The 26,822-nt window shown below is 37.9% G+C and overlaps 4 protein-coding genes across 5 annotated transcripts in view; 2 read left to right on the forward strand and 2 right to left on the reverse strand.

The window, feature by feature from the left end:
* The window catches only part of LOC114363844 (uncharacterized), a 31,461-nt gene extending 17,827 nt beyond the window's left edge, over nucleotides 1–13,634 (reverse strand). Inside the window, exon 1 of the mRNA XM_028319688.1 lies at nucleotides 13,529–13,634. The gene's annotated coding sequence lies outside the window, so the exon portion shown is untranslated. The remainder of the gene's footprint in view (nucleotides 1–13,528) is intronic.
* On the forward strand, nucleotides 4,582–16,379 carry LOC114363843 (uncharacterized). 2 transcript variants are annotated; one of them, XM_028319686.1, is made up of 3 exons: nucleotides 4,582–5,076; nucleotides 8,965–12,148; nucleotides 15,146–16,379. In XM_028319686.1, exons 2-3 carry the CDS (start codon nucleotides 9,040–9,042, stop codon nucleotides 15,706–15,708), a joined length of 3,672 nt encoding a protein of 1,223 aa, XP_028175487.1. In that variant the 5' UTR covers nucleotides 4,582–5,076; nucleotides 8,965–9,039; the 3' UTR covers nucleotides 15,709–16,379. The 2 variants fall into 2 exon arrangements, with proteins under 2 accessions (XP_028175487.1, XP_028175488.1); XM_028319687.1 differs by lacking the exons at nucleotides 4,582–5,076; nucleotides 15,146–16,379 and adding an exon at nucleotides 5,121–7,220 and having other exon boundaries at nucleotides 10,814–12,744.
* A 794-nt stretch (nucleotides 16,380–17,173) lies between these two features.
* Nucleotides 17,174–22,122, reverse strand: LOC114363861 (pecanex-like protein 1). Its single transcript, XM_028319717.1, has 4 exons — nucleotides 22,031–22,122; nucleotides 19,910–20,642; nucleotides 19,267–19,418; nucleotides 17,174–17,375 (listed from the first exon to the last, which is right to left on the reverse strand). The coding sequence occupies exons 1-4, from the start codon at nucleotides 22,120–22,122 to the stop codon at nucleotides 17,174–17,176; spliced, it is 1,179 nt and encodes a 392-aa protein (XP_028175518.1).
* Nucleotides 22,123–23,501: 1,379 nt separating this feature from the next.
* LOC114363866 (protein IWS1 homolog) lies at nucleotides 23,502–26,721 on the forward strand. Its single transcript, XM_028319727.1, has 3 exons — nucleotides 23,502–23,623; nucleotides 25,039–25,150; nucleotides 25,620–26,721. The coding sequence occupies exons 1-3, from the start codon at nucleotides 23,514–23,516 to the stop codon at nucleotides 25,743–25,745; spliced, it is 348 nt and encodes a 115-aa protein (XP_028175528.1). The 5' UTR covers nucleotides 23,502–23,513; the 3' UTR covers nucleotides 25,746–26,721.
* The last annotated feature ends 101 nt before the right edge of the window (nucleotides 26,722–26,822 follow it).

Below are 26,822 nucleotides of genomic sequence, written 5' to 3' on the forward strand. Positions count from 1 at the left end.
AATTTAAGAGATCCAAGCAATGATATTATATAAAAACAAAAGCAGATAATATGTTATAAGCGCTCGCGCTGTGAATACTCAAATACGTCCCAATTGGGACGTCTTGTGTTTAGTCTTCGTGTGGCCTGCGTCGTGCGCAATCGCGTGCGTACCACACCGTAAGTTCCTGTTCTTACCAAAATAAATAAAAAATGCCATCGTGTGTGTTTCGAAAGTGTACCAATTATGACTCTAAAGTAAACAAAATACAAGGGATCTCTTACCACATGTGATTATGCAAAATTATTTAGTATTTATATTTTCAATTATTTATGCAAACAATCAAGACGCCATCGCGCCATGCGCCATGTTCGANTGTTGATGGTTACCATACCAATTTGTTAAACATTTATAAGTATTTAATAAGTAGGTATATTCTAGTATTATTTAACAATTTTACAGATTTTGACTAAAATCGCATTAACAAAACAAATAAAATAAAATGAATAAATCAACATTTAGGTCAATAAAAGTGTGGCAAAATTAAACAAGTGTACTTATTCAATGGAAATATTCGTTTTTGTAATACCTTGGTTGTGGCAAAACTAAATAAGTGACATGCAAAAACTAAATAACTGCAACTTAGTTGTAAAATACGGTTGTGGCAAAACTAAATAATTACATTTATATTTTTTTTATTTAAAATAATACAAAATAACATCATCGAAGAATATTCATTTAATAAAGGTAAATTTGCTGTATAAATATCAAAAGACCGACAGTAAAATATTTTTACCCTTAAAAGTTATCGCCATTTTTAACGAAAAAAATCACAAAAACGTGAATATCTCGCAACTTTGGTTTTGTCAGTTATTTAATTCTGCCACGACGGTGACGATATACGCTTGTAAGAAATTTAACATAACCATAAAACATACGTTTTTAGAAAAGGGACATACTCAATCGGAAGTAGACAGTGTTCATGCTACGATAGAGAAGGCTACAAAAAATAAAATTATTTACACTCCAAATGAATGGAATGCGTTGATTAGGTGGGCAAAACAAACAGGAGAAGCATACACTGTAATTGATGTTACTCAAGAAATGATATTTGATTTCAAGGAGATGCAAAGCTCACCTGTTTATAATTGGAATAAAGCAACGAATGGTGATCAAGTAAAATGGTCCAAAATAAAACAAGTTAAGGTTTCTCACGACACCCCTAATACGCTGAGTTTTAAATATGATTTGGCTGTAAATGCACCTGAATACACTATAGATATTGATTCAAAAAATAGAACAATATTAAAGACGCGCAGCAAGCGAACTAATACTGTCTCAGCAGAGCCTAGCTTAGCGAAATGTTACAACGGACCATTGCCTATAACAAAAGAAAAAAAGAAGGACTTAATGTCTATGTGCAGCGCCAAAGTAATTCCAGCAGGGTACCATGATTTCTTTTCTAGCCTAATATCAACGGACAGAATTTTAGATTTAAGCAGTGACGAAGAGTAATTAATAAGTAAGGAACACAAAGTGGCCATAGACATTGTAGTAATATTTCGATTCTAGCAGGGTTGTTGATTGTGATATTATTGATAATTATTATTATTATCGTTGATCTCTGCAAAATTTAAGTTTTTGTTATTTGTTACGCATAATAGGTTTGATGCGCCTTATTGTATTAAAACTGACCATACCATAGTATTTGTTCTAGATTAAGGTAAACTTTATTCGAGAAAAACACTCTAATGCCCGATTTCACCAACATCTCTTAACTTATAAGGGAAGCCTTCAAGTATTAGGGGTTAAGGGAAGTTGGTGAAATCGGGCATTAGACTATTAAGTTTCTGTTATGTTTTTTTTTAATTTAAATTAGACCAAACATTGGTCACAATACTTAAAAAATAAAGTAGGTATATTAAGTAAGTTGTTGATTGTGCAGAAAAGTCAGAAGTTGTCTTAATTATATTTTTTGTTATATTTGATCTCTATTAAGGTAAACTTTTATAGGAGTAAAAGACAATCATGTGATTAGAGTATTATGTTGTTACTCTTACGTTTTTTTTTTAATTTTAAATTAGACCAAACATTGGCCACAATACTTAAAAAATAAAGTATTAAGTAAGTTGTTGATTGTGCAGAAAAGTTAGAAGTTGTCTTAATTATATTTTTTGTTATATTTGATCTCTAAGGTAAACTTTTATAGGAGTAAAAGACAATCATGTGATTAGAGTATTATGTTGTTACTCTTACGTTTTTTTTTTAATTTTAAATTAGACCAAACATTGGCCACAATACTTAAAAAATAAAGTATTAAGTAAGTTGTTGATTGTGCAGAAAAGTTAGAAGTTGTCTTAATTATATTTTTTGTTATACATATTTGATCTCTAAGGTAAACTTTTATAGGAGTAAAAGACAATCATGGTGATTAGAGTATTATGTTGTTACTCATACTTTTTTTTAAAATTTAAATAAGACAAAACATTATTAATTGTCACAATTAGTTCAAATTATAGTTGATTTTGCAGAAAAATTAGAAGTTGTCTTAATTTTATTTTTTTATTATATTTGTCAAAAAAATATATTTAAATTAGACAATACATTATTTTGTCACAATAGTTCAAATTATGATTGCGCAAAAAATTTGTGGTTGTCATAATTATATTTTTTTTACTAACAAAGTCATTGTAGCATTTTGTAGCACCTACTTACATTCCAAATTATTGTGATTTGAATTCATGAAGAAATTTTTAATTGATCATTGAACTTATTATATTGCCACTAAATGTACGAATAGTTGCTTACGTACGTATATAATATATAATAATTTTTTATATAATCTTAAATAAAACCATGAAAATATTCAGCAAATTGTTTTATTTATAAATTATGACACATTATAAAATAAATAGGGGCTACCTAAGTAAGTAAACTGAACTCCGACAATTTAACGTTACTTCGACAATGACATTACGTTACTCCGACACTCTTCTGAATAATTATCGACATGAATTTACTCCGACTAAGGATATTCGCCTTTTTGTAAACGTAACATAACGTTTGTCCGAGTTCAGTTTTTCAGCCTGTTAAAAGACTTAACTAAATCTCGAGCACAGTATATGGGCGTATTTGTGTTAAAACGAAATAACGATACATTAAGCAACTTTTTCTAAGTGATTTATTATTGATAGTAGCACATGATAACAATTAAAATAATTACATGCATAAATAAAGAGAGTAATCGCTTAAAATATTGTATTTACGTTGAACCTAGTAAAAGGGCGAATGATCATTTAAGTCTATTTACGTTGAACAATATACATGGAATTATAAAAATATGACGACGTAAAAGGGCCAATGTGTAAAATCTCAAAATATATTAAAAATGCATAAAAATTGATAACAGCAGTAGCAAAAGCATTACATGTTAAGGCTAAATGCGAAATTTCATTAAATTCGTTTCAGTAGGTTAGAAGTTATGACCCAAAAATATGGTTCTGGCCACTAAAATGGCTCTCCTGTAAAATTTACTTTTTTCACTTACGCCAGTATACGTAGGAGCCATCGATCTGTCAACTGTCTTTCATTCGTTCGTTTCATTTTAACTTGTCGTTAGAAATTTGTCTTTTCGGGATTTTGGATAAAATTTTAGTAAATAAAGTCGTGGTTCAATTTCCAAGCCATGGCCGAAAAGACATTAGGAAGGGGGTACGTGAAGGCAGGAATCACACGCCTAAAACACTTTTGTTTTTCGGATTCTTTCGAATCCGCAAGTGTCGACGCTCTCCGCATAAAAAGAGAACGTTTAATTAATCTGTTTAAAGAATATGAATTAATAAACAAAAGTATCCTGTATACCAATGCCGATGACAGCGAGGACGTCGGCAAGGTTGAGGATGTATATTACGAGTGCATGGAGTTGTTGGACGCCAGACTAAACCGCCAAAATAATGGTATACAAAGAGAAAAAGGTGAGTACAGTCGTCTTCCACCAATAAATATTAAACCTTTTAATGGCTCCAACATTGTGGATTACTATCCTTTTATTAACATGTTCACATCGGTGATTGACAGTAACCAAAGTTTGACCCCATGCGAAAAATTATACTACTTACGCTCATATTTAATGGGAGAGGCTTTGGATATTGTCAAAAACCTGACTTTAAATGGTGACAATTATCAGGAGGCATTAAAATTGATTAAAGACAGATATGATAATATTCCAAAAATGGTAAATCATCACATAAATAGTATTCTAGAATACAAGGCATTCAATAAATGCACATCTCAAAATATTAGGTCCCTGATAGCCTTTGTCAATTTGCATTTAGCGGCATTAAAAAATTTAAAGCAACCCGTTGAACACTGGGATTTGTTATTGATTAATATTTTGAGTAAAAAAGTAGATTCCTACACATTGAGAGGTTTCCATTTGGAAAGAGATGCAAAGACTCTTCCCACATTATCAGAATTGTTACAATTTTTAGAAAGGCGCGCATTAGCTATGGAGACAAATGAGGAGAGGCCTGCTCCAGCCAAATCAACCNTGCCCCTATATTATAAAGGGTGCGATATGAATGTGCATCTTACAAACTAACTTCAGTAAATGACAGGGTTGAGTTTGTAACAAAAAACAAGTTATGCAAATCTTGCTTAAATTCCCACTCAGGGAAAGGTAATTTAAAAATTAAATGTGCAAATTGCCACCAACAACATAACACATTATTACATGTTGATACAGTTTCTAAAGTGGCAAATAGTGCAACTGTTGTTAGCAACACAGTGGCCTTATCAAGTGGCTCTCATGTGGGTGATGTGTTACTGCCCACTGTGTCTATCAGGTTAATTGATAAAAATGGTAAATTTATACATGCCAGTGCACTGCTGGACTCCGGCAGCCAAGTGTCTTTTATATCAGAAGCTTTGTTGAGTCAATTGGACTGTCAGATCAATACTGACAACCGTACTATCACAGGTGTATGTGAGGGCACGAGCAGTGTATCAAAAAGAGCCGAGGTGACAGTGTACTCTTCTATTAGTGACTTTAATGTAAAAACTTCCTGCTGTGTGGTACAAAACATTACTTGTTCTGTAGAGAGGTAGCTCAGACANTTGCCCACTGTGTCTATCAGGTTAATTGATAAAAATGGCAAATTTATACATGCCAGGGCACTGCTGGACTCCGGCAGCCAAGTGTCTTTTATATCAGAAGCTTTGTTGAGTCCATTGGACTGTCAGATCAATACTGACAACCGTACTATCACAGGTGTATGTGAGGGCACGAGCAGTGTATCAAAAAGAGCTGAGGTGACAGTGTACTCCTCTATTAGTGACTTTAATGTAAAATCTTCCTGCTGTGTGGTACAAAACATTACTTGTTCTCTACCTCAGACATCATTTGAGATCTCAACATTTAACATCCCCCCCCTCACATATCAAATTAGCTGACAAGAAGTTTAATCAGATGGGTGAGATCAGTGTTTTACTAGGATGTGACATATTTTTCCAGGTCCTGCAGCGTGAGTCGCTGCCAGTTACTCCAAATGGCCCTTTCCTGGTTAATACATTGTTCGGGTATGTGGTAGCAGGCAGCCTGCCTGTCTCCGCTGGTAACATCTCATCTTCTAATGTTTGTGTCACTATTAAAGGTTACAAATTTGGCTTCCATAATAATGCTTCTGAGACACCTTTTGATCCTATAGATCAAACATATAATTATTCTGAAAATAATTGTAAAAATATTAATGACTTAGAAAAAACAATGTCAAATTTTTGGGAATGTGAAAAAGTACCAGTTTTATTCACTGAATCCTCATCTGAACAGCAATTAGCTGAAGAAATATTTTTGGAATCTGTTAAATTAGAAAACAATCGTTTTTCTGTTGCTTTGCCATTGAAACAAGATTTAGATCAGATTAATTTGGGTGATTCTTTGCACAGTGCCTTGCTAAGACTTTATAATTTAGAAAAGAGATTTTCAAAGGATCCTGAATTGTTTGTAAAGTATAAAGATTTCTTTGATAAATACCTAGCAGATGGCCATGGAAAATATTTTGATATTTCAAACTATGATTTGAACAAAGGAAATGTTTATTTTTTGCCCCATCATCCTGTTTTAAGTAAAAGCAAAACCACTCCGGTTAGAGCAGTTTTTGATGCTAGCATGAATGCTAAAAATAAAGTTTGTTTGAATGATTTATTGCTAAATGGTCCTACAGTGCAAAAAGATTTGTTTGATATACTTATATTACTGAGAACTTATAAATATGTTTTATTGTGTGACATAAAAAGCATGTATAGGCAGGTTTTAATTGAAAACAAGTTTTGTTGCTTACAAAATATTTTATGGCGTGAATCTCCGCATGATCCTTTTCGTTGCATTCAACTGCAAACTGTCACTTATGGCTTAAAAAGTTCTTCTTTCCTAGCTACACGATGCCTTATCGAACTTGCACAGCGCTACAAAAATGACTATCCTTTAGCATCTTTTGCCTTGCTTCATTCAAGTTATGTTGATGATATACAATGCGGCTCTAATCAACTGAGTGAGTTAGAGCAAATTAAGAATGAGTTAATTAAGCTTTTGGGTTTAGGAGGCTTCTCATTGCACAAGTGGTGTTCAAATCAAATAGATATTTTATCAGACATCCCTAGTGAATTACACAGTGTAACTGAAAAAGATTTTGACAAAATAAACACCTACATTAAAACATTAGGTTTATCCTATGATCTGTTCTGTGATATGTTTAAAATAACTTGTCCAGAAATTAATTTACAAGAGTCTTACACAAAACGTCAAGTGTTAAGTTTTATTAGTAAATTCTTTGACCCGTTGGGACTTGTTGGCCCTATCTTTACACAAGCGAAGGTTTTGATGCAGCAATTGTGGTTTGAAAATCTAAAGTGGGATGAAGTATTACCAGCTGAATTACATGATCAGTGGGTTCAATTCGTTAAAAGCTTAATTAAAATGCATTGCATTTCTGTGCCACGAAATATAAATACGCTTAATGCTGTTTCTATAGAACTTATCGGATTTTGCGACGCCTCCAATAAGGCATACGGTTGTTGTTTATACTTACGTGTAATTGACGCTGACAATGTTGTTAGAATCATGCTGTTGTGTTCAAAATCTCGCATCAATCCGAGGAATAAGTGCTTAACAACACCGCGTTTAGAACTCAACAGTGCTTTGCTACTTGCTATACTGGCTACGAAGGTGCATTCGATATTAACACTTAAGTATGAGATCAAGACGTTTTTGTACTCAGATTCTCAANGGTGCGATATTATTATATTCACAGATATGGATAGATGCAGCTTGTCAAAAAAATTTTATGAAGACGAGCGTGCTACTTTTTTAACGTCATTAGTGTCATTTTAGCGAATTTTAGTGATTGCCGCAACGTAAAAATAATCGTATCATCTTACTGCATTCGCAAAGTCGTCGAATGATATCGTGTGACTCGATCCGACAGTTAATTAATTCCGATAAAACTGATATTTTGTTAAATTTATAGCTAGTCTGTTGGGTTGATTAAAATACTTTTGTAGCGGTAAACGTCATTCTATATTATTAATTTTCAAATACATAATATTTTTATTGTATATTAAAGTAATAATCGTTATTCCATTGTGTTAAATAGTACTACTATATAGTAATTCATACCTACTACCTAATTTCATACTTTTAAATATCCTAGTACCTGACCTAGTTTTATAAAATAAAGAAGACTACCTACTCAAGTTTTTTATTTTTAATAAATGTAAAAATGCGTAGCTCTATCTAGTTTTGAAGATATTTCTAAACGACAAAATCCAGTGCCGTCGTATACATAGACTTATACCTACTGCGATCACTGACCTAATTTCTTGATTTATTTGTTACTTGTGCTGTTAATTACAATTCTCAAACCGTAAATAATTTCTTCTTTCTACCGTGTTCGTACTACTGTCCTCGTAAAATCATCGTAACCGATTGTTGTAATCGGATTACATGAACATCACTCGACCATGTATGTCCATTTGGACATATCGGAATGGCACGCTTTGACGAGCAACTTGCTGCATCTACTCTAATCCATATATGTGATTATATTAGTTCCTCATTCTTCATTCAATGTCAATTGTGATGTCAATCATCATCATCAACAGCCCTTTACAGTCCACTGCTGGACTATGAGCCTCCTCCACTATAGTGGAGGGTTTTGCCATAATCTCCACGCTTGGCAGGCAATCATCAACCATTTTCCTTTTGTTCTTTTTTTTTTTATTTTACTTTTAAGAATAGCTTATTGTCGCAGATATTGATAGATGCAGCATGTGAAAAATTTGTATGAAGACGAGCGTGCCACTTTTAAACGTCATTAGTGTCATTTTAGCGAATTTTAGTGATTGCCGCAACGTAAAAATAATCGTATCATCGTACTGCAATCGCAAAGTAATCGAGTGATGTCGTGCGACTCGATTCGATAGTTAATTAATTCCGATAAAACTAGAGATGTGCCGCTGAGAAAGTTCTCGTTCCCGGCAATATTCCCAGTGAGAATATTCTCGAGAACCGAGAACGCTCCCGGGAATATTCTCAGTGTTCTCGACAGAATGCATTTAGTTTTAATTTTAATTGTGTTGTTTATATGTGATATTATCTGTAATGTTTCGATGTTTTATTAACTGGGCGTTAAGACTAGTCGTTATAAACAAGGCATGAAACGTGTGAGTGAGATATTGCTGTCTTGCTCACTCTTTTCGTGGCAAACGCGTACCGCGGCTTTAGGACTGGCTACGGTATTTGAACATCAGTGTGCCTCTGAGTTTTAAGGCCCTTGCCACCCTGGCGGATTGCAAGCGGATTCAAAGTGGATTTATAGCGGATTCAAAGTGAATTTAAAGCGGAGTGGCGACGCGACAGAGAAGCCGCGTATATTTTATTTTTCTGTTTAAAATTGACTTTAATTGTATTTCTTAACATGTATTTGACCNCCTCAGACATCATTTGACATCTCAACATTTAACATCCCCTCACATATCAAATTAGCTGACAAGAAGTTTAATCAGATGGGTGAGATCAGTGTTTTACTAGGATGTGACATATTTTTCCAGGTCCTGCAGCGTGAGTCGCTGCCAGTTACTCCAAATGGCCCTTTCCTGGTTAATACATTGTTCGGGTATGTGGTAGCAGGCAGCCTGCCTGTCTCCGCTGGTAACATCTCATCTTCTAATGTTTGTGTCACTATGAAAGGTAACAAATTTGGCTTCCATAATAATGCTTCTGAGACACCTTTTGATCCTATAGATCAAACATATAATTATTCTGAAAATAATTGTAAAAATATTAATGACTTAGAAAAAACAATGTCAAATTTTTGGGAATGTGAAAAAGTACCAGTTTTATTCACTGAATCCTCATCTGAACAGCAATTAGCTGAAGAAATATTTTTGGAATCTGTTAAATTAGAAAACAATCGTTTTTCTGTTGCTTTGCCATTGAAACAAGATTTAGATCAGATTAATTTGGGTGATTCTTTGCACAGTGCCTTGCTAAGACTTTATAATTTAGAAAAGAGATTTTCAAAGGATCCTGAATTGTTTGTAAAGTATAAAGATTTCTTTGATAAATACCTAGCAGATGGCCATGGAAAATATTTTGATATTTCAAACTATGATTTGAACAAAGGAAATGTTTATTTTTTGCCCCATCATCCTGTTTTAAGTAAAAGCAAAACCACTCCGGTTAGAGCAGTTTTTGATGCTAGCATGAATGCTAAAAATAAAGTTTGTTTGAATGATTTATTGCTAAATGGTCCTACAGTGCAAAAAGATTTGTTTGATATACTTATATTACTGAGAACTTATAAATATGTTTTATTGTGTGACATAAAAAGCATGTATAGGCAGGTTTTAATTGAAAACAAGTTTTGTTGCTTACAAAATATTTTATGGCGTGAATCCCCGCATGATCCTGTTCGTTGCATTCAACTGCAAACTGTCACTTATGGCTTAAAAAGTTCTTCTTTCCTAGCTACACGATGCCTTATCGAACTTGCACAGCGCTACAAAAATGACTATCCTTTAGCATCTTTTGCCTTGCTTCATTCAAGTTATGTTGATGATATACAATGCGGCTCTAATCAACTGAGTGAGTTAGAGCAAATTAAGAATGAGTTAATTAAGCTTTTGGGTTTAGGAGGCTTCTCATTGCACAAGTGGTGTTCAAATCAAATAGATATTTTATCAGACATCCCTAGTGAATTACACAGTGTAACTGAAAAAGATTTTGACAAAATAAACACCTACATTAAAACATTAGGTTTATCCTATGATCTGTTCTGTGATATGTTTAAAATAACTTGTCCAGAAATTAATTTACAAGAGTCTTACACAAAACGTCAAGTGTTAAGTTTTATTAGTAAATTCTTTGACCCGTTGGGACTTGTTGGCCCTATCTTTACACAAGCGAAGGTTTTGATGCAGCAATTGTGGTTTGAAAATCTAAAGTGGGATGAAGTATTACCAGCTGAATTACATGATCAGTGGGTTCAATTCGTTAAAAGCTTAATTAAAATGCATTGCATTTCTGTGCCACGAAATATAAATACGCTTAATGCTGTTTCTATAGAACTTATCGGATTTTGCGACGCCTCCAATAAGGCATACGGTTGTTGTTTATACTTACGTGTAATTGACGCTGACAATGTTGTTAGAATCATGCTGTTGTGTTCAAAATCTCGCATCAATCCAAGGAATAAGTGCTTAACAACACCGCGTTTAGAACTCAACAGTGCTTTGCTACTTGCTATACTGGCTACGAAGGTGCATTCGATATTAACACTTAAGTATGAGATCAAGACGTTTTTGTACTCAGATTCTCAAATAGTCTTGTCATGGCTTGGAATTGAACCAGCGAAACTCAGCGTTTATGTGTCTAACCGGGTTGAGAAAATAAGGCAGTTGACAAGTGATTTTCAATGGAGTTATGTTTCTACAAATGAAAACCCTGCTGATTGTTTGTCCAGGGGTGTACAACCTTGTTCCTTACAAAATAATTTGTTGTGGTGGAACGGTCCATCATATTTGAAGGACAAAAATTATAAACATTGTAAAAGTGATGAATGTGTTGAAAATGTCAATACCTTACCTGAAATAAAAATGATTAATGTCTGTAAAAATGTTAATAACTTACCTGAAAAGACGGTCTCAAATGTATGTACTGCTCAGGAAAAGGATAATTGTATTGTAGAATTTTTGAATAAATATTCTGATATTGATAAAATGACAAGGATCATGGCATACATGTTGAGATTTGTTCATAATTGTAAGATCCAGAACAAAGATTGTAAATTGAAAGGTTTTTTGACGCCTAAAGAACTCAAGTCTGCATTGTGTGTAATTTTAAAAATTGATCAAGAAAGATATTTTCATGTAGAAATTAATAACTTATTATCAAATATGCCAATAAAGACAAATATTGCCAGTCTGAATCCATTTGTTGATGCTCAGGGTTTACTAAGAGTGGGAGGCAGATTGCAAAATGCTGTATTATCATTTACTAAAAAGCATCCAATTATTTTGTCTAAAGATTCAAATATTACTAAACTAATTATTTTACAAGAACATTTAAGACTTTTGCATGCAGGACAGAAATTAGTGTTAAGTAGTTTATCTGAAAACTATTGGATTGTTAATGCTAATAGGGTGATAAAATCTGTATTATATAAATGTATAATTTGTTTTAAATTAAAAGCAAAAAATGCAACTCAGTTGATGGGTTCATTACCTTTGGATAGAGTGCAAATGACACGTCCATTCCAAATTGTGGGCACTGATTATGGTGGTCCCTTTTATGTAAAACAGAGTAGAATTCGCAAACCTGTTATAACTAAAGCATATATTGTTATATTTGTATGTTTTGTAACTAAAGCAATTCATATAGAACTTGCTTCTGATATGTCAACAAATACATTTTTGGCCTGTCTTAAGAGATTCATTGCTCGTAGAAATAAGCCTACCAAAATTTATTGCGATAATGCTGCTAATTATAAAGGAGCTAATAATGTAATGAAAGATTTGTATAAACTGTTTGACACCACAGAACACCAAAATGCTGTGATGAATTACTCAAACTCAGAAAGAATAACTTTTCATTTTATTCCATCTTATTCCCCAGTCTTTGGTGGTCTGTGGGAGGCAGGCATAAAAAGTGTTAAACACCACATGAAGCGTGTCATTGGTGATACTGTTTTAACTTATGAGGAAATGTATACTGTGGTTGTTCAAATAGAGAGCATATTGAATTCAAGGCCCATTACACCCATGTCTAGAGATCCTGAAGACATGTCCTATTTGACACCTGGACATTTTCTCACTGGTTCGCCTCTTATTACATATCCTGAGATTAATGTCACAGACGAACCAATTGGTAGATTAAGTTTTTTGGAAACAATGTGTAAAAATGCAACAGTGCTTTTGGAAGCAATGGCACAAACAATACCTAGTTATGCTTCAGAGTAGGCCTAAATGGAAAAATGAGTCTAACAACATTAAGATTGGGACAATGGTATTGTTAAAGGACGACAATGTATCACCACTGAATTGGCCAGTTGGTAGAGTCCATGATGTTATGCCGGGCAAAGACGGCAAGGTTAGAGCCTTAGAAATAAAAACCTGTAAAGGTTCAATTATTAGAACTAGTATAATGAAAATTTGTGTCTTACCTATTCATGAAGATTGATATTGGTTTATTAAGCAATTTGTTAGCCAATAAAGGGCATTTCATGTTTTTTAAAGAACTAGATAACTAGTAATTAAGAAAACTTCACTTTGTAGATGTTTATGTTTATATTATTTTAGTTAACTTACTAAAGATAAAGTAGGTTCATGTTTTTAGTTTCAAGATAAAGTAAGATATTGTATGTAAAGGTTTCGTAAGATAATGATTTCCTAGTTACTTTATTCAATCTTTTACGATAAGATTAGTGTTTGTAATACTGATTGACTATGTTTCGCATTGAAAATTGGGTTTTAAATTCTATTTCAATACTGTCTAGAGGTTGTTTAATTCTAACTATTAGACCGTATAAAAATTAAAAACTTAAAATACAGTCCACTATTTATTTAGAGCGAGTTATCGAGTTAAATTTTTTATTTCATGTATTAAGCAGAAACTTTTGCCTTTGGCCCCCAATATGTTCAATGCAAACATCAGTCACTCATTGCATCGGCTCAACTCAATACAGTCTTTTAATTACAAATCTCCTGTAGGGCTCGTGTTCAATGCAAACATCAGTCACTCATTCATACTTATTCATTCGTTCCTTTTTGACATTCATTCTATTGGAGAGAATCGGACGGATTGCACGTTGGAGTCTATAACCTCCACCCCAAAATTGTTTTACAATTAATTAACGTGTGTCCAATGTGTCAATATACGCAATTTGAAATTTAACAAGTGTTTCCATGAACAGCTCGAATTTAGGATTAACTTAGACATACAAGAAACATATGAATCCGCCTCCGCCGCGTGCTGGGGACAGTACGCTACACTCACCGAGCGAGGTCCGCGACAGGTGCAGCGCGTTGTGTCGCGGCGTGACGGCCGGCCGCGCCGCGCCCGCCTCGGCCGCGTGCTGGGGACAGTACGCTACACTCACCGAGCGAGGTCCGCGACAGGTGCAGCGCGTTGTGTCGCGGCGTGACGGCCGGCCGCGCCGCGCCCGCCTCGGCCGCGTGCTGGGGACAGTACGCTACACTCACCGAGCGAGGTCCGCGACAGGTGCAGCGCGTTGTGTCGCGGCGTGACGGCCGGCCGCGCCGCGCCCGCCTCGGCCGCGCACGCGCCGCCGCCCCCGCTGCTGCAGCCCTCGCCGCACCGCCGCCGGATGCTGAGGACCAATAGATCGTTCGTTCGTTTCATCCGAAAGACGTCCACTGCTGGACAAAGGCCTCCCCCAAGGAGACCAATAGATAAATAAATAAAATACACTCAGCGTCAAATAAACCGCACCTCTAGCGACATAACTTTAAAGATTTTCCTCTGACACAATCATGGTGCCCCACCAATATCAATGTTATTTGAAAGCCCATTAAATAGTCTTAGTCGGCCGTTTGGTGTAGTGGTTCGAAACGGACTACTATTCCGGAGGTAGCGGGTTCGATTCCCGCACAGTACAAACATTTGTGTGCATGAACATATTTGTTTGTATTGGACTGGGTGTTTTCTATGTATAATAAGTATGTATTTACAAAAAAAAAAGTTTAAGTATGTTTATATCCGTTGTCTAGTACCCATAGTACAAGCTTTGCTTAGTTTGAGACTAGAAGCGCAGTGTAAAATGTCCAAGGATATTTATTATTTATTTATTATATGGTTTACCGAGGGCAACGTCAAGTTTAAGTGGCCCTGCCTTTCTGGCAGGGAAATACCCAAATAACCCACTAACTGCCTAGGCGGCTGGTGGGTATACAAAAAAAGAGGTCTTACCGTCGCCACGCGGCTACGACGCGACGCTTGATGGCGGTGACGGTGACGGGCCCGCCCAGCAAGGAACACAGCTGCGGCGACGTGTCCGCGTATGACGTAAGACGGCGAGTTCTTACCGTCGCGTCGCCGTCTAGAGGCCCGACGGCGTCTAAAGAGGCTCACTGGAGTCTAAAGGCGCAGTGACGCCTCCCTTGGTTTGGGGTTGTGCATTAAGCGAGCAGAAAGTCGAGCAGGAAACACGGACGAATGCTTGAAGCAAAACCCGATATCCCGCGTTCCCGACTTATATGGCTTACCGAGGGCCAAGTCAGTTTTTAAGTGGCCCTACCCTTCTGGCAGGGAGAACCCACCATAACCCACTAGCTGGTGGTACTAATTCATGTATTTTCACTTCGATAACGGTGTTGACTGTCTAATTACTTAGTCTTTATAGTGATTGAACATCTTAAAAGAAATATGTATCCCATCAAAAACAATACTTGTCAAAAAAACCAAGTCTCGCAACTCAGTTGTTCTACGGTAAAAAGTTGTGAGATCCATGTAATACCAAGTCCAGGCCAGGAAATCTTTAACGTTTTACATAAATTATTGACTTGGCCATCGCACTAAATAATTTAATTTACACGTGTTTTCATGCGATGGCCAAGTCAATATATTTATGTAAAACGTTAAAGATTTCCTGGNTTTTTGGTGGTCTGTGGGAGGCAGGCATAAAAAGTGTTAAACACCACATGAAGCGTGTCATTGGTGATACTGTTTTAACTTATGAGGAAATGTATACTGTGGTTGTTCAAATAGAGAGCATATTGAATTCAAGGCCCATTACACCCATGTCTAGAGATCCTGAAGACATGTCCTATTTGACACCTGGACATTTTCTCACTGGTTCGCCTCTTATTACATATCCTGAGATTAATGTCACACACGAACCAATTGGTAGATTAAGTTTTTGGAAACAATGTGTAAAAATGCAACAGTGCTTTTGGAAGCAATGGCACAAACAATACCTAGTTATGCTTCAGAGTAGGCCTAAATGGAAAAATGAGTCTAACAACATTAAGATTGGGAAAATGGTATTGTTAAAGGACGACAATGTATCATCACTGAATTGGCCAGTTGGTAGAGTCCATGATGTTATGCCGGGCAAAGACGGCAAGGTTAGAGCCTTAGAAATAAAAACCTGTAAAGGTTCAATTATTAGAACTAGTATAATGAAAGTTTGTGTCTTACCTATTCATGAAGATTAATATTGGTTTATTAAGCAATTTGTTAGCCAATAAAGGGCATTTCATATGTTTTTTAAAGAACTAGATAACTAGTAATTAAGAAAACTTCACTTTAAGATAAATAATCGTACATGCCAATGTGTGTAATCTTTGTAGATGTTTATGTTTATATTGTTTTAGTTAACTTACTAAAGATAAAGTAGGTTCATGTTTTTAGTTTAAAGTTAAAGTAAGATATTGTATGTAAAGGTTTCGTAAGATAATGATTTCCTAGTTACTTTATTCAATCTTTTACGATAAGATTAGTGTTTGTAATACTGATTGACTATGTTTCGCATTGAAAATTGGGTTTTAAATTCTATTTCAATACTGTCTAGAGGTTGTTTAATTCTAACTATTAGACCGTATAAAAATTAAAAACTTAAAATACAGTCCACTATTTATTTAGAGCGAGTTATCGAGTTAAATTTTTTATTTCATGTATTAAGCAGAAACTTTTGCCTTTGGCCCCCAATATGTTCAATGTAAACATCAGTCACTCATTCATACTTATTCATTCGTTCCTTTTTGACATTCATTCTATTGGAGAGAATCGGACGGATTGCACGTTGGAGTCTATAACCTCCACCCCAAAATTGTTTTACAATTAATTAACGTGTGTCCAATGTGTCAATATACGCAATTTGAAATTTAACAAGTGTTTCCATGAACAACTTTTACAGTGTGAGAGTTGGATGGCAAGAGAGCTACCTACATTATACATGAATAAAAATCTATGGACGCGCCTATGTGTCGACACAAACACTTTCACGAGATCGTTGTTTTGCTGTTAGAAACCGCACAGGCACGCGCCTGAACAATTTATATTGACTGTGACAAAAGGTCTCGTATCATTAACTGGTTTGCTGCGAATTGTAGCAGTTTTATATGAACTGAAATAATTTGAGTGTTTGAAGCCAGTTTTCCCAATCAGTTTTATCAAAATTACTTTTTATACTACTACAATTCAGCCCATTCAGTTTTTTGAAGCTGAAGGCTCGATTTTGTTACAATCTGGACATTGAGGTTTCTTGACATTCGGTCTGCCACATTTAAAACAAAATAATATTGTTTTTATTTTCAGTACATTGACTGATATGGTGAGTGTTCACACGACACCTAGGACAATAAGGAACCTTAGGAGACTCGATTGCATGTACTATCGGGGACTCGAACGCCTTGACACCTTATTAAGGGCCTAAATTGTTTGCACACACACGCTCGATTTTGCTCCGCCCCCGTTCCATGTTTCGAGTCTAAGCAGCGTCGGCGCACCACTGTAGATGTTTGCCCTAGCAAACCAAGCTCTATGTAAAGCACTTAGGATTGAGTATTGCTTATTACCCGCATCCGTAGCGCTCGTTTGGCAACGTCGCATTTTAGTCAATTTGAAATCCAATTAAGAATCGCTACAAAATATTATATGAGGCTTCGTGTAAAATTTGAACTAGCGATTGCCCNCCACCTGCTTAGCGTTCTGTATGGAGCCTCTCTCCGGGTTTCTGTTCCTGAGGTAGACCAGCTCCTGCTGCTGTCCAGCCCAGAGCCCACGCACGCATTCGCGGTTCAGTTTGATCACCCTGAAGCCTAGATGGCGCTTGTTCAGCATTATGATCTTGTAGTCGTCGTTGCCTTCGTCCATCACGTGCCTGGAGACAAAACACAAATGGTTCATTAAGACTGACTCGTAAGACGATAGATATTTATTTATAACTAGCTGACCCGGCGAACTTTGTTCCGCCTTAATGGCAATAAATAAGCAGACTTTTTTTTTTAATTTCGAACGGGATAAAAAGTATCCTATGTCCTTCTCTTGGCTCTAAACTACCTCCCTGACAATTTTCAGCTAAATCGGTTCAGCCGTTCTTGAGTTATAAGTGGAGTAACTAACACGACTTTCTTTTATATATATAGATTAGGCGCGCTGAAAACCGGTGTAATTTCATCTATACCCTTGGTTCCCAAACTTATTTGAGACGCGCCCCCTTTTGACCATACAAAATTTCCGCGCCCCCTCCTCCTCTAGTACAGATTATTTACTGGTCGTATCGAGCAATCTCGAATGCATTCTCTCAGCGGTCGCAGGTTTTTTATACTTAAGTACACAGATGGCTCGCGCCTTTAAAGGTCTTTGCGCCTCCCCTGGGGGCACGCTCCCCACTTTGGGAACCAATGATATACTATTATAGCGTTCTAGCGCTTTTACTAAGGCAGTACCTGAGGTATGGGAGCGACACGGGAAGGTGTTTTTTGTTACGTCAAATGTCAGCGAGACTTCAGTTTGTATGCTGTCACGTCATAATATGACAAAACCAACAGCCGCTCATATACTGCACTGCTTGAGTTAAGCTCTAGAACTATAGTTATTGTGATGTATCTATACAGGGTGGAATTTTAAATGCCACCTGAAGGGAAAGTACTCTTAATATTGTAGATAGAAAATTTTAAAAGAAAACATTCCATTATTTTTAAAAAGAAATAGAACTGCATTCAAAGATTTCCAAAAATTTGCTTGCCAAACCCGGGATTCGAACCAACTAAAATCTGTTAAAAATTACACCCTGTATTTTATTGCATCGATCGTTATGTTTAAGTATAAAGATGAAATCTCTCTAACAAACTTAATAAATTAAATTAAAATGAAATCTTAAATTATTTTAATTATTTACAGAAAATGACATGCTATAATGGTGAATTAAAAAAAAAATCGAAAATCATTGAATGCAGTTCTTTTTCTTTTCAAAAATGAAGGAATGTTTTCTTTGAGTAAAATTTTCTATTTACAGTATTAAGGGTACTTTCCCTCCAGGTGGCATTACAAAATTCTACCCTGTATATATCTATCAATAGCTTCTTCAGATGCGAGGCGCCCCTGAGCAGATTGTTGCGCCGCAGATGACGAGGCATTACGCGTACGACGGTATGGCCGCATACAGTGCTGAATCTCTAAAATACTCCGGGAAGAAGTAGGTAGTATGCAGCCTAAAGGCTTCCACAGACCAAACGCGGGGCAGAAGCAGTGCGGGTCAGTTGCAGCGCGACAGTAGGCATACTGAAGGCAGCGGCAGTTTCAAAGCAGTTGCAACGCGGGCGGTTGTAAAATAGAATATTCGTCGTAAACCGATTTCAACGCGCTGTGCTGCACTGCTGCCGCCCTGCCTCCGGTGAGTCATGCTATGGCCGCCATAGTAATACAACAGCGCGGGCCCGCGCTCGCGCCGCTTCTGTCCCGCTCCCGCGCCGCCTGGTTTGTCGTTCGGCAGTTGCAGTGCGACGCGGCGCGGTTGGAGCGCGGGCCCGCGTTCAAATTTGGTGTGACACACTTCAAAGAGTTTCTTGTATTACAACTTGCGCGGGCCCGCATTCAAACAGCGCTGCTACTGCCCCGGGTTTGGTCTGCCGAAGCCTTACGGGCTATATTTCACCGGGACACCATTGCGGCGCAACCAGTCGCCGGCTACCAACGAAATGTATGCAGCTGGTTGCGCCGCCATGGTGTCCCGGTGAAATATAGCCCTAAGTGTTACACATAAGACTGACCTCAATGCCAGCAAATGCGGCGCGCCCCTGAGCACATTGTAGCGCCACGCCGGCGCCGCCTCGTGGCAGATTACGAGGCGCTGCGCGTGCGACGATATGGCCGCGTACAGCGCTGAACTGCTGCAGTACTCCTCGGGGAACATGAAGTGGTCCTGGCGATAAGAGAATCTTCAAAACAAAACACCAATGTCAGGGCCCTTTCCCATGGTAATCCATTTTTGCGGGATCCTGCAATACTGGATTTATGTTTTCACACGCGCGGCAGTATCCCCTTTTTTGCGGTACGGGTGTTTGGAAAAAAATTTATGCAGGAAGCTGTAGTGAGAACACTTCTATGAAACAATCTTTGTAATTAAACTTGATCCTCTTTTTTACTGGTCCAGTTTAATGACAACACCGAATTTGAAAGGATTTATTTTTTGCGAGACACTGCAAACGAGATATTCGAGTGAATTTTTACTACAGTACCAGCAAAACAGGATGTTTCCGTGGAAAAGAGCCCTCACAAGTAATAAGCACCGCAAAATAACTATTGATTTTTCTGCCTGGCCAGCTAAATTGGATTTTTGGGTAGATTTATTTCATTGACATTTAAAAAAAGTATGTGAGCATCCAAGATGTTTTCATTAGATGGTGAAAATACAGTTTCAATGTTTGTGGGTGTTGTATNGGTGTTTGATGTCGCAACACTAGGCTCGCGGAAATTAGCGAGACGTGCTTGGATAGCTTCATAGTTACGACAAAGCGATTGTAACGATTCGAGGGTCCTGATTTCATAAGCTGATGCCAAAGTGCTAGCGTAACAAGGTCTAATGTTATGGAGGATTATTTCTAATTTATCTTCTTCCGACAGAGTTTTCGAAAGACGCGAAAACAATCCGGACATGATCGATAAATAAATCGTGATATTTTCCGATTCGCCTTGTGTTCGGTTACGAATTTCTGACAGCAGTCTATAATCAAAGTCAGACTGGTCAAAATCTTGTCTCAACAGGGTAATTAGCTCGCTCCAATTAGACACACGATCCCTAACACTTCTAAACCAATGAAGTGCATCTCCGGTGAAAATTTCAGTGGCATAAGACATGGCCTTAGTATCAGATATACTCCTAGCGACGCAAAATTCAGTAAGACGTTGAATGAACGCTCGTACGCAAGACTTACCGTCATATTTAAGCCTACCTAAGTCTACTGCTCCTCCACGATCACAAGTGACAGAAATATTTAGAGGTGGGGCAGCAGAGGTAGTCGGACATTCTGAATTGATTGTTGGTATTAAAGGATCGGTAACCGTATCTGTATTATTTTTTAAAATATCTTTATACTTTTTAAATTCAGACACGCAAAATTCAAATTGTTCGTCCGTATCTTTATTGCTAATGATTCGGTTTATGCGGTGGTACAGATGGTTTAGATAGTTTTGTGTACGTAACAAAGTGTTTCTATTTATTTATTTATTTAAAACTTATATGCACATAGAACGGTGTACATAAGGCGGACCTAATGCCTTTCGGCATTTTCCTCCAGTCAACCTTAGGGCCAAACTGAGAGTAAAGTAGGCGGTATAAAATTACTATGAATATAGAAAAAAAAAAACATAAATAACATATGAATATAATATATTATATAATATAATAATAAGATGGATGACAAAGGGAGAAAAAAAAAGAGAAGGAAAAAAAAGGGGAAAAAAAGGAGGTTGAACAGAAATCATGAAGATGAAACACTATCGAGAAAATGTTTGCGCACATGAAATTTAAAGGACTTGCTGGGAGCCTGCCTGACGTTTTCAGGGAGATCGTTCCAAAGACGAATGGAATGTAGAAGAAAAAAGTTGGAAAGAAAACCAGTACGATGAGAAGGAGTGGAAAGAAGAAGCGTATTAGAGGAACGTAGTTGACGAGAGTGAGTTGAACTGAGGAGCGTATATTGGGATTTTAGGTAAGAAGGAGAATTTGGATTGTTTAAAATTGAAAAAAGTGTTAAAAGGATTCTGACTTTTCGTCGAAAAGGTATAGGTAACCATTGAAGCTTAGACCGGAATGAGGAGATGTGGTCATATTTGCGCAAGCAGAATATAAACCGGATACAGTTGTTGAGGAGCCGGTCTAGCTTATTGAAATGAATTTGGTTTAGGTCAGGATAACATACATCAGCATAATCTATGACCGGAAGAATAAGGGTATGGACAAGGGAGATTTTGGTCTTAATTGGAAGGAAGTATTTCAGTCTGCAAAGGGAACGCAATGTGGCGATGACCCTCCGACTTATCTCAGATACGTGAGTTGTCCAGCTGAGGCTAGAATCTAGATAAAGACCGAGATTTTTGACGGACGAGCAGTATGGGATATCAACCCCATCAAAATTGACAGAGGTGACATCATCCATATTTAAGCGGCGAAGTTGACGCTGGCTACCCACAATTATTGCCTGGCATTTGTTGGGATTTACAGCAACCCCGTAACGACTCGACCATTTTCTGATATGTTCCAGATCGTCATTTATGTACTGTACTGCTTGATCAATTTCATCATGGTGACAATGTCGGTACAATTGAAGGTCGTCGGCGTAAAGATGGTGAGATGAGAGAAGGGTCAGCCTGCACGTAGAGTTGGAGGTCGTCAGCGTAGAGATGAAAGGATGAAGAAAGGTGAGAAGTAAGAATGTTGATGAAGACGGAAAAAAGGATAGGTGAGAGTATGCCCCCTTGAGGTACGCCGGTAGCAAGGTCCTTCCACTCCGAGTATGCTCGACCGAATCGCACCGCCTGTCTCCGACCGCGTAGATAGGATGAGAACCATTCCGCGGCCGGTGATGAGACTCCGAGGTGGAGTAGAATGGCAAGAAGGATGTCATGGTCGACCGTGTTGAAGGCGTTAGAGAAATCGATCAATACAAGAACGGTAACGCGTGACTCCTCCATGCCGGCTCTGACGTCATCAACAATTTTCAAGAGTGCAGTGGTAGTGCTGTGTCCCGGGCGGAAGCCAGACTGGAATTGGCTGAGGAGATGGTTTTCTAGAACAAATTTAGAGAATTGCTTGTGAGCAGCAGCTTCGAGGACTTTAGAGAGAAAGGGTAAAATGGAGATAGGACGAAATTGGTTTAATGCGGTAGGGTTGGAGAGTTTGGGTAAAGGGATGACATGGGCGAGTCGCCAAGTGGAAGGGAAACACCCACGATCAAATGAGGAGTTGATGATATGGGTGATAACAGGAAGTAAGTCGTCCAGGATAATGAGTATCATCGCTCTACTAACCTCATCCGGGCCAACAGCTGTTGATTTTATAGAGAGGATGAACTTTTTGGTCTCATCGACGGTGACAGGGGAGAATGAAAAGGAACTTGGAGAAGAAATAGGAAGAGAGTTTAAGTAAGANCTAAGCGATTTCTGCGAGTGCGTTGTCCACAGGTTCGTGAAGTGTAGTCTCGAAGTATGTTCCGTAACGCGCGATGTATTTTTGATAGCTTCGATTTTCGATTCATTTATAAAAGTGCATTTTGTCTAGGGGCTGGCGTCATGAGTCGACTCCAGTGTTGTATTCCTATTTTTTTTTCTGTCTCTTAATGTAATAATTATAATGCGGAATCGAGTGTATTTTCTCAACATGGCAAAATTGGTGCGGTGAGATAGCGGCGCCCTCTTGTCAATGTCTTGTATAATGTTTTCTTTTTTTTTTAATTTAAAATGTTGGTTGGAGAGGCACCCGCTGAAAACCAGCGTCGTGGCACGCGTGGCTCTATTAATGCTGAGCGGGCGCCTTTTTGGCACAAAATATGCATATATAGTTTTAAGTCCCTTTGTTCTGTTTCTTTGTTTTCGTGTCAAATAAAGTTTTCAACCGACTTCAAAAAAGGAGGAGGTTCTCAATTCGACCCGTATGTTTTTTTTTCTATGTTTGTTACGCGATAACTCCGCCAATTATGAACCGATTTGAACAAATCTTTTTTCGGCGGCACCTCAAGGGTGGTCCCATTTAAATTTAATAATAGGAAAAACAACCCCCAAGGGTGGAAAATTGGGGATGAACTTTTTTATACGCAATATCTCCGCCGGTTATAAATCAATTTGAACGATTATTTTTTGTTGAATAGGTATTTTCAAAAGGGTGGTTTCATGCGAATTTGAAGAAAATATTTCACCCCCCAGGGTAGAACTTTTTTTTAATATTTAGTTTTTTTTTGTGTTCACGCATTTGAAGTCGGTTTTTTTTTTAAGTTATTCTTATTGTTATTGTGTTGCAGCCATGACGCGCGAGGAGCGTCAGGCGCGCGACCAGGCCATGGCGGGCGCGCGGCGCCGCTCAGACCCGCCGCCGTCCAAGCGAGCGCGCACCATGGATCCTGACTCCGACCGGTAATGTTGCATTGGTAATAGTCGCACAACTGACGTCATTGGAATGGGGTGTCATAAAAAACTTTTAAAACTAATTTATTTTCTGCCTGATGGCTCTCAGAGAACACTTTACACTTGCCATACCTATCACATTTTCTGATCTGGATCTGGATTCGATCTAGCGTTCACCAATTGTCACCGTTGTAGAGTGAGGTCCCGTCGCTTGCACGTGACAGTGGCACAAACTGGTGAGCGTTCAAGCGGTAGGAGGACTATCGCATTTAAACTCACTAGGATGGCGCCACTGTAGAACGTCACGACGTCAACGCAGAATAAAGCCTTGATCACACGTACCGAGTAAACGGGCGAGACAGTAAAATGTTTACTCGGTCGAGACAGTTTGGGTGAGCGAGTCACATACTCGAGCACTCGGCGTAATGTTCATACACACCGAGTACTCCGCCGAGAGCACTGTCTCGCCCGTTCGCTCGGTACGTGTGATCGAGACTTTACGTTGAAATAATAACGACGACTGAGTTTCTTTCGCCACTTCTCAGCACCAGCCCATATGTTGTCCCGAAGTGGTGGTAGGGCAAGCTATATTTGAGACGTGTATAAGTGCCTTACAAAGGGCCTATCTATGTATGTACTGAATAAACTACACACGACGTCAAATAAATCGCACCTCCCGCGACAAGCATTTTCAAACATATGCATCCCCACTTCCCATCAATATTGGTACCATTTAAAAGCCTAGTTCTAACCTTCATTTCATTAAAGGAAAGGTTTTTACCCCAAAAATGTGTCTTTAGAAGGATCCAGAGTCACTTCTTCAAAAAATGGGTAGTTACGCTAGAGCCAACTTTTATGGCTATAAAACTGTTAAGTTGGGTTTAATTGCTATCCATCTGTTAAAGAGGACACGTGAAATCATTATTTGGTTTTATAACCATAAAAATTGGTCTAGTTGATCCCATAGGTGGGTCCAAAGTGAGGTATTTTTTCAAGTCACATTTATGGTATATGTTAATCATTTATTAAGAAATTAAATGTTAAAATAATAAGTTAAATTTTAGTTAAGGATATTTATTGGGCTTTCCAATAACACCAATTTTGTTGGAGTACCATGATTGTGTCAGAAGAAAATCGTTAAAGTTCGCGTCGCGGAAGGTGCGGTTTATTTGATGTTGAGTATATTTGAATGAGGGCTATCGTTTTTATACTTAAAAGTTGGCACCCCCGGCGATTGACAGGACCTTACTCTACAGTGGCGCCATCTTGATGAGTGCAAATGCGATAGTCCTCCTATCACTTTCGCGCCCACCAGTTGGTGCCACTGTCTTCGCGACTAGCAAGTGACAGGACCTTACTCTACAGCGGCGCTAACTGGTGAGCGCTAAAACGATAGCCCTCATTGAACACTTTGTGTCTGGCAGGTCGGTGCGGCCGGGCGAGCCGGGCTGGGTGGCGCGCGCGCGCGTGCCGCTGCCGTCCAACAAGGACTACGTCGTGCGGCCCAAGTCCACCAGCGAGGTCGACATGTCGCGGGTACGCCTACTACGTCACTGCTTTATATTTTATTGCCTCCTCCCATAGTCAATAATTCTTGCTCCATTTTACAAAGAATGAAAACTAAGGCTGAGTTGCACCACCAAACTTTGACCGTAACTATAACGATAACCGGTGATTTTTGTATGGAGTTTGACAGATTTTTGATGTTTGGTTACAGTCAAAATAAGATGGTGCAACCCAACCTAAGTTCGCTGCAGCTGCTGCATTAGTTCTGTCGTCTTACCGATTTTTTTAATATTTTTTTTATTATGTTTGTTGCGTTCCGTGTTGAGCTCATTTTCCGATCTACATTTCACTATGCCGTCATTTAGGTCTAAATAGATTACTTGGAGCTACTGTAATTTCTTTTTTAACCGAACTTTAAACATGCATGCTTTCTCCTTTTAAATGCACGGTATGTTATCATAGTTTGAGCGCACTTTTGACTCTCGCCGTTCGTTTCCAGACAAGCAAGAAGAAGATGACGCGGTACGAGAAGCAGATGAAGAAGTTCATCGACCAGAAGCGCATGAAGAGCGGCTCGCGCCGCGCCGTCGAGATCTCCATCGAGGGCCGCAAGATGGCGCTGTAGGCTTCTGCGATTCACGGCCACATACGAGTAGATAGGGACTTTGACTGAAAACTTTCATTATTGTCGTTGGCCGAGATTACGGTTTTGTAACGTGACGGTTTAACCGATCGCTTCGCGTGATCCATTATTTGCATTCTATAGTATAAATAGGACCGTTGACGCCGACAGTGATTCGTTTATTGCTTCCTTCCCCTCCGACTTATGGTAATTACCGCTGAAAGGAGACTATTTTTTCTATTTACTTAATTCCATGCAACTTAGTTACGTCGCGTCCACCTTAAAACGCAATGTATCCAAACTGGATAAGTTTTATGACATTGTAAGCTCAAAAATAAACGTATCAATAGAGTAGCGAATCATCGGATTTGGCAATAATATTTGCGTGTATGTATGTGAGTCAATGTAAACGATATCCCGGCTTTGTTTTCGTCTCTTCGAGATTCTTCCGATAAGTATAATGGCGGTTGAAGTAGACATACGATTGTCGATTGTTCATTTTTCATTCACCATAATGATACTTGTTAGCGACTTGTACATATTTGTCGTGTCGCATGTCGAAGTGTTTACTCCTATTGTGCAATGAGTCTCGCGAGTCATGGATATTACCCTCTAAAGAGATTACGTGTAAAAAGTTTCTTTACTCATATTTAAAACTTTGTATTCTGTTAATTGATTTCATACCAAGTAGTCATTACTGTTTTAATGCGTCTACGTCTACAAAGATAATACGTAGTAGTTGACCATAACACAAATACTGATTATTATTAAACATTACATGGTCAATTTAGGATATTCGAATATGAAATTGATGTGGAGCGCGTTTTATATTTAACAAAATTGGGGTTTTTAAGGCGAAGTAGTTAAATGAATATGAATGTACCGCACAAAGAACATCGCAGTTCTGTGCAACGTTCGCCCGACTTGTGATGTTGTGTAAAGTAAGATAATGACTAAAATAAACATTATTATTAAGTAACCGTTCGTTTTACTCACATAAATCCTTATAAATTTTCGTTTATTTAGGGAAAAAAATCACTGATCTCACTTCGTTTGTCGTTAAAGTCAACAACCAAGGCA

Source organism: Ostrinia furnacalis, unplaced genomic scaffold, assembly GCF_004193835.3.
Source record: "Ostrinia furnacalis isolate ACB-3 unplaced genomic scaffold, ASM419383v2 OfSCF7316, whole genome shotgun sequence".
NCBI lineage: Eukaryota > Metazoa > Arthropoda > Insecta > Lepidoptera > Crambidae > Ostrinia > Ostrinia furnacalis.

Coding starts and splice junctions, on each gene's coding strand:
- LOC114363843 (XM_028319686.1), top strand. CDS start 9,040: ATGGGTGAGATCAGTGTTTTACTAGGATGTGACATATTTTTCCAGGTC.
- LOC114363866 (XM_028319727.1), top strand. CDS start 23,514: ATGACGCGCGAGGAGCGTCAGGCGCGCGACCAGGCCATGGCGGGCGCG. Junction 23,624..25,038: donor ATGGATCCTGACTCCGACCG/GTAATGTTGCAT, acceptor TGTGTCTGGCAG/GTCGGTGCGGCCGGGCGAGC. Junction 25,151..25,619: donor GCGAGGTCGACATGTCGCGG/GTACGCCTACTA, acceptor GTTCGTTTCCAG/ACAAGCAAGAAGAAGATGAC.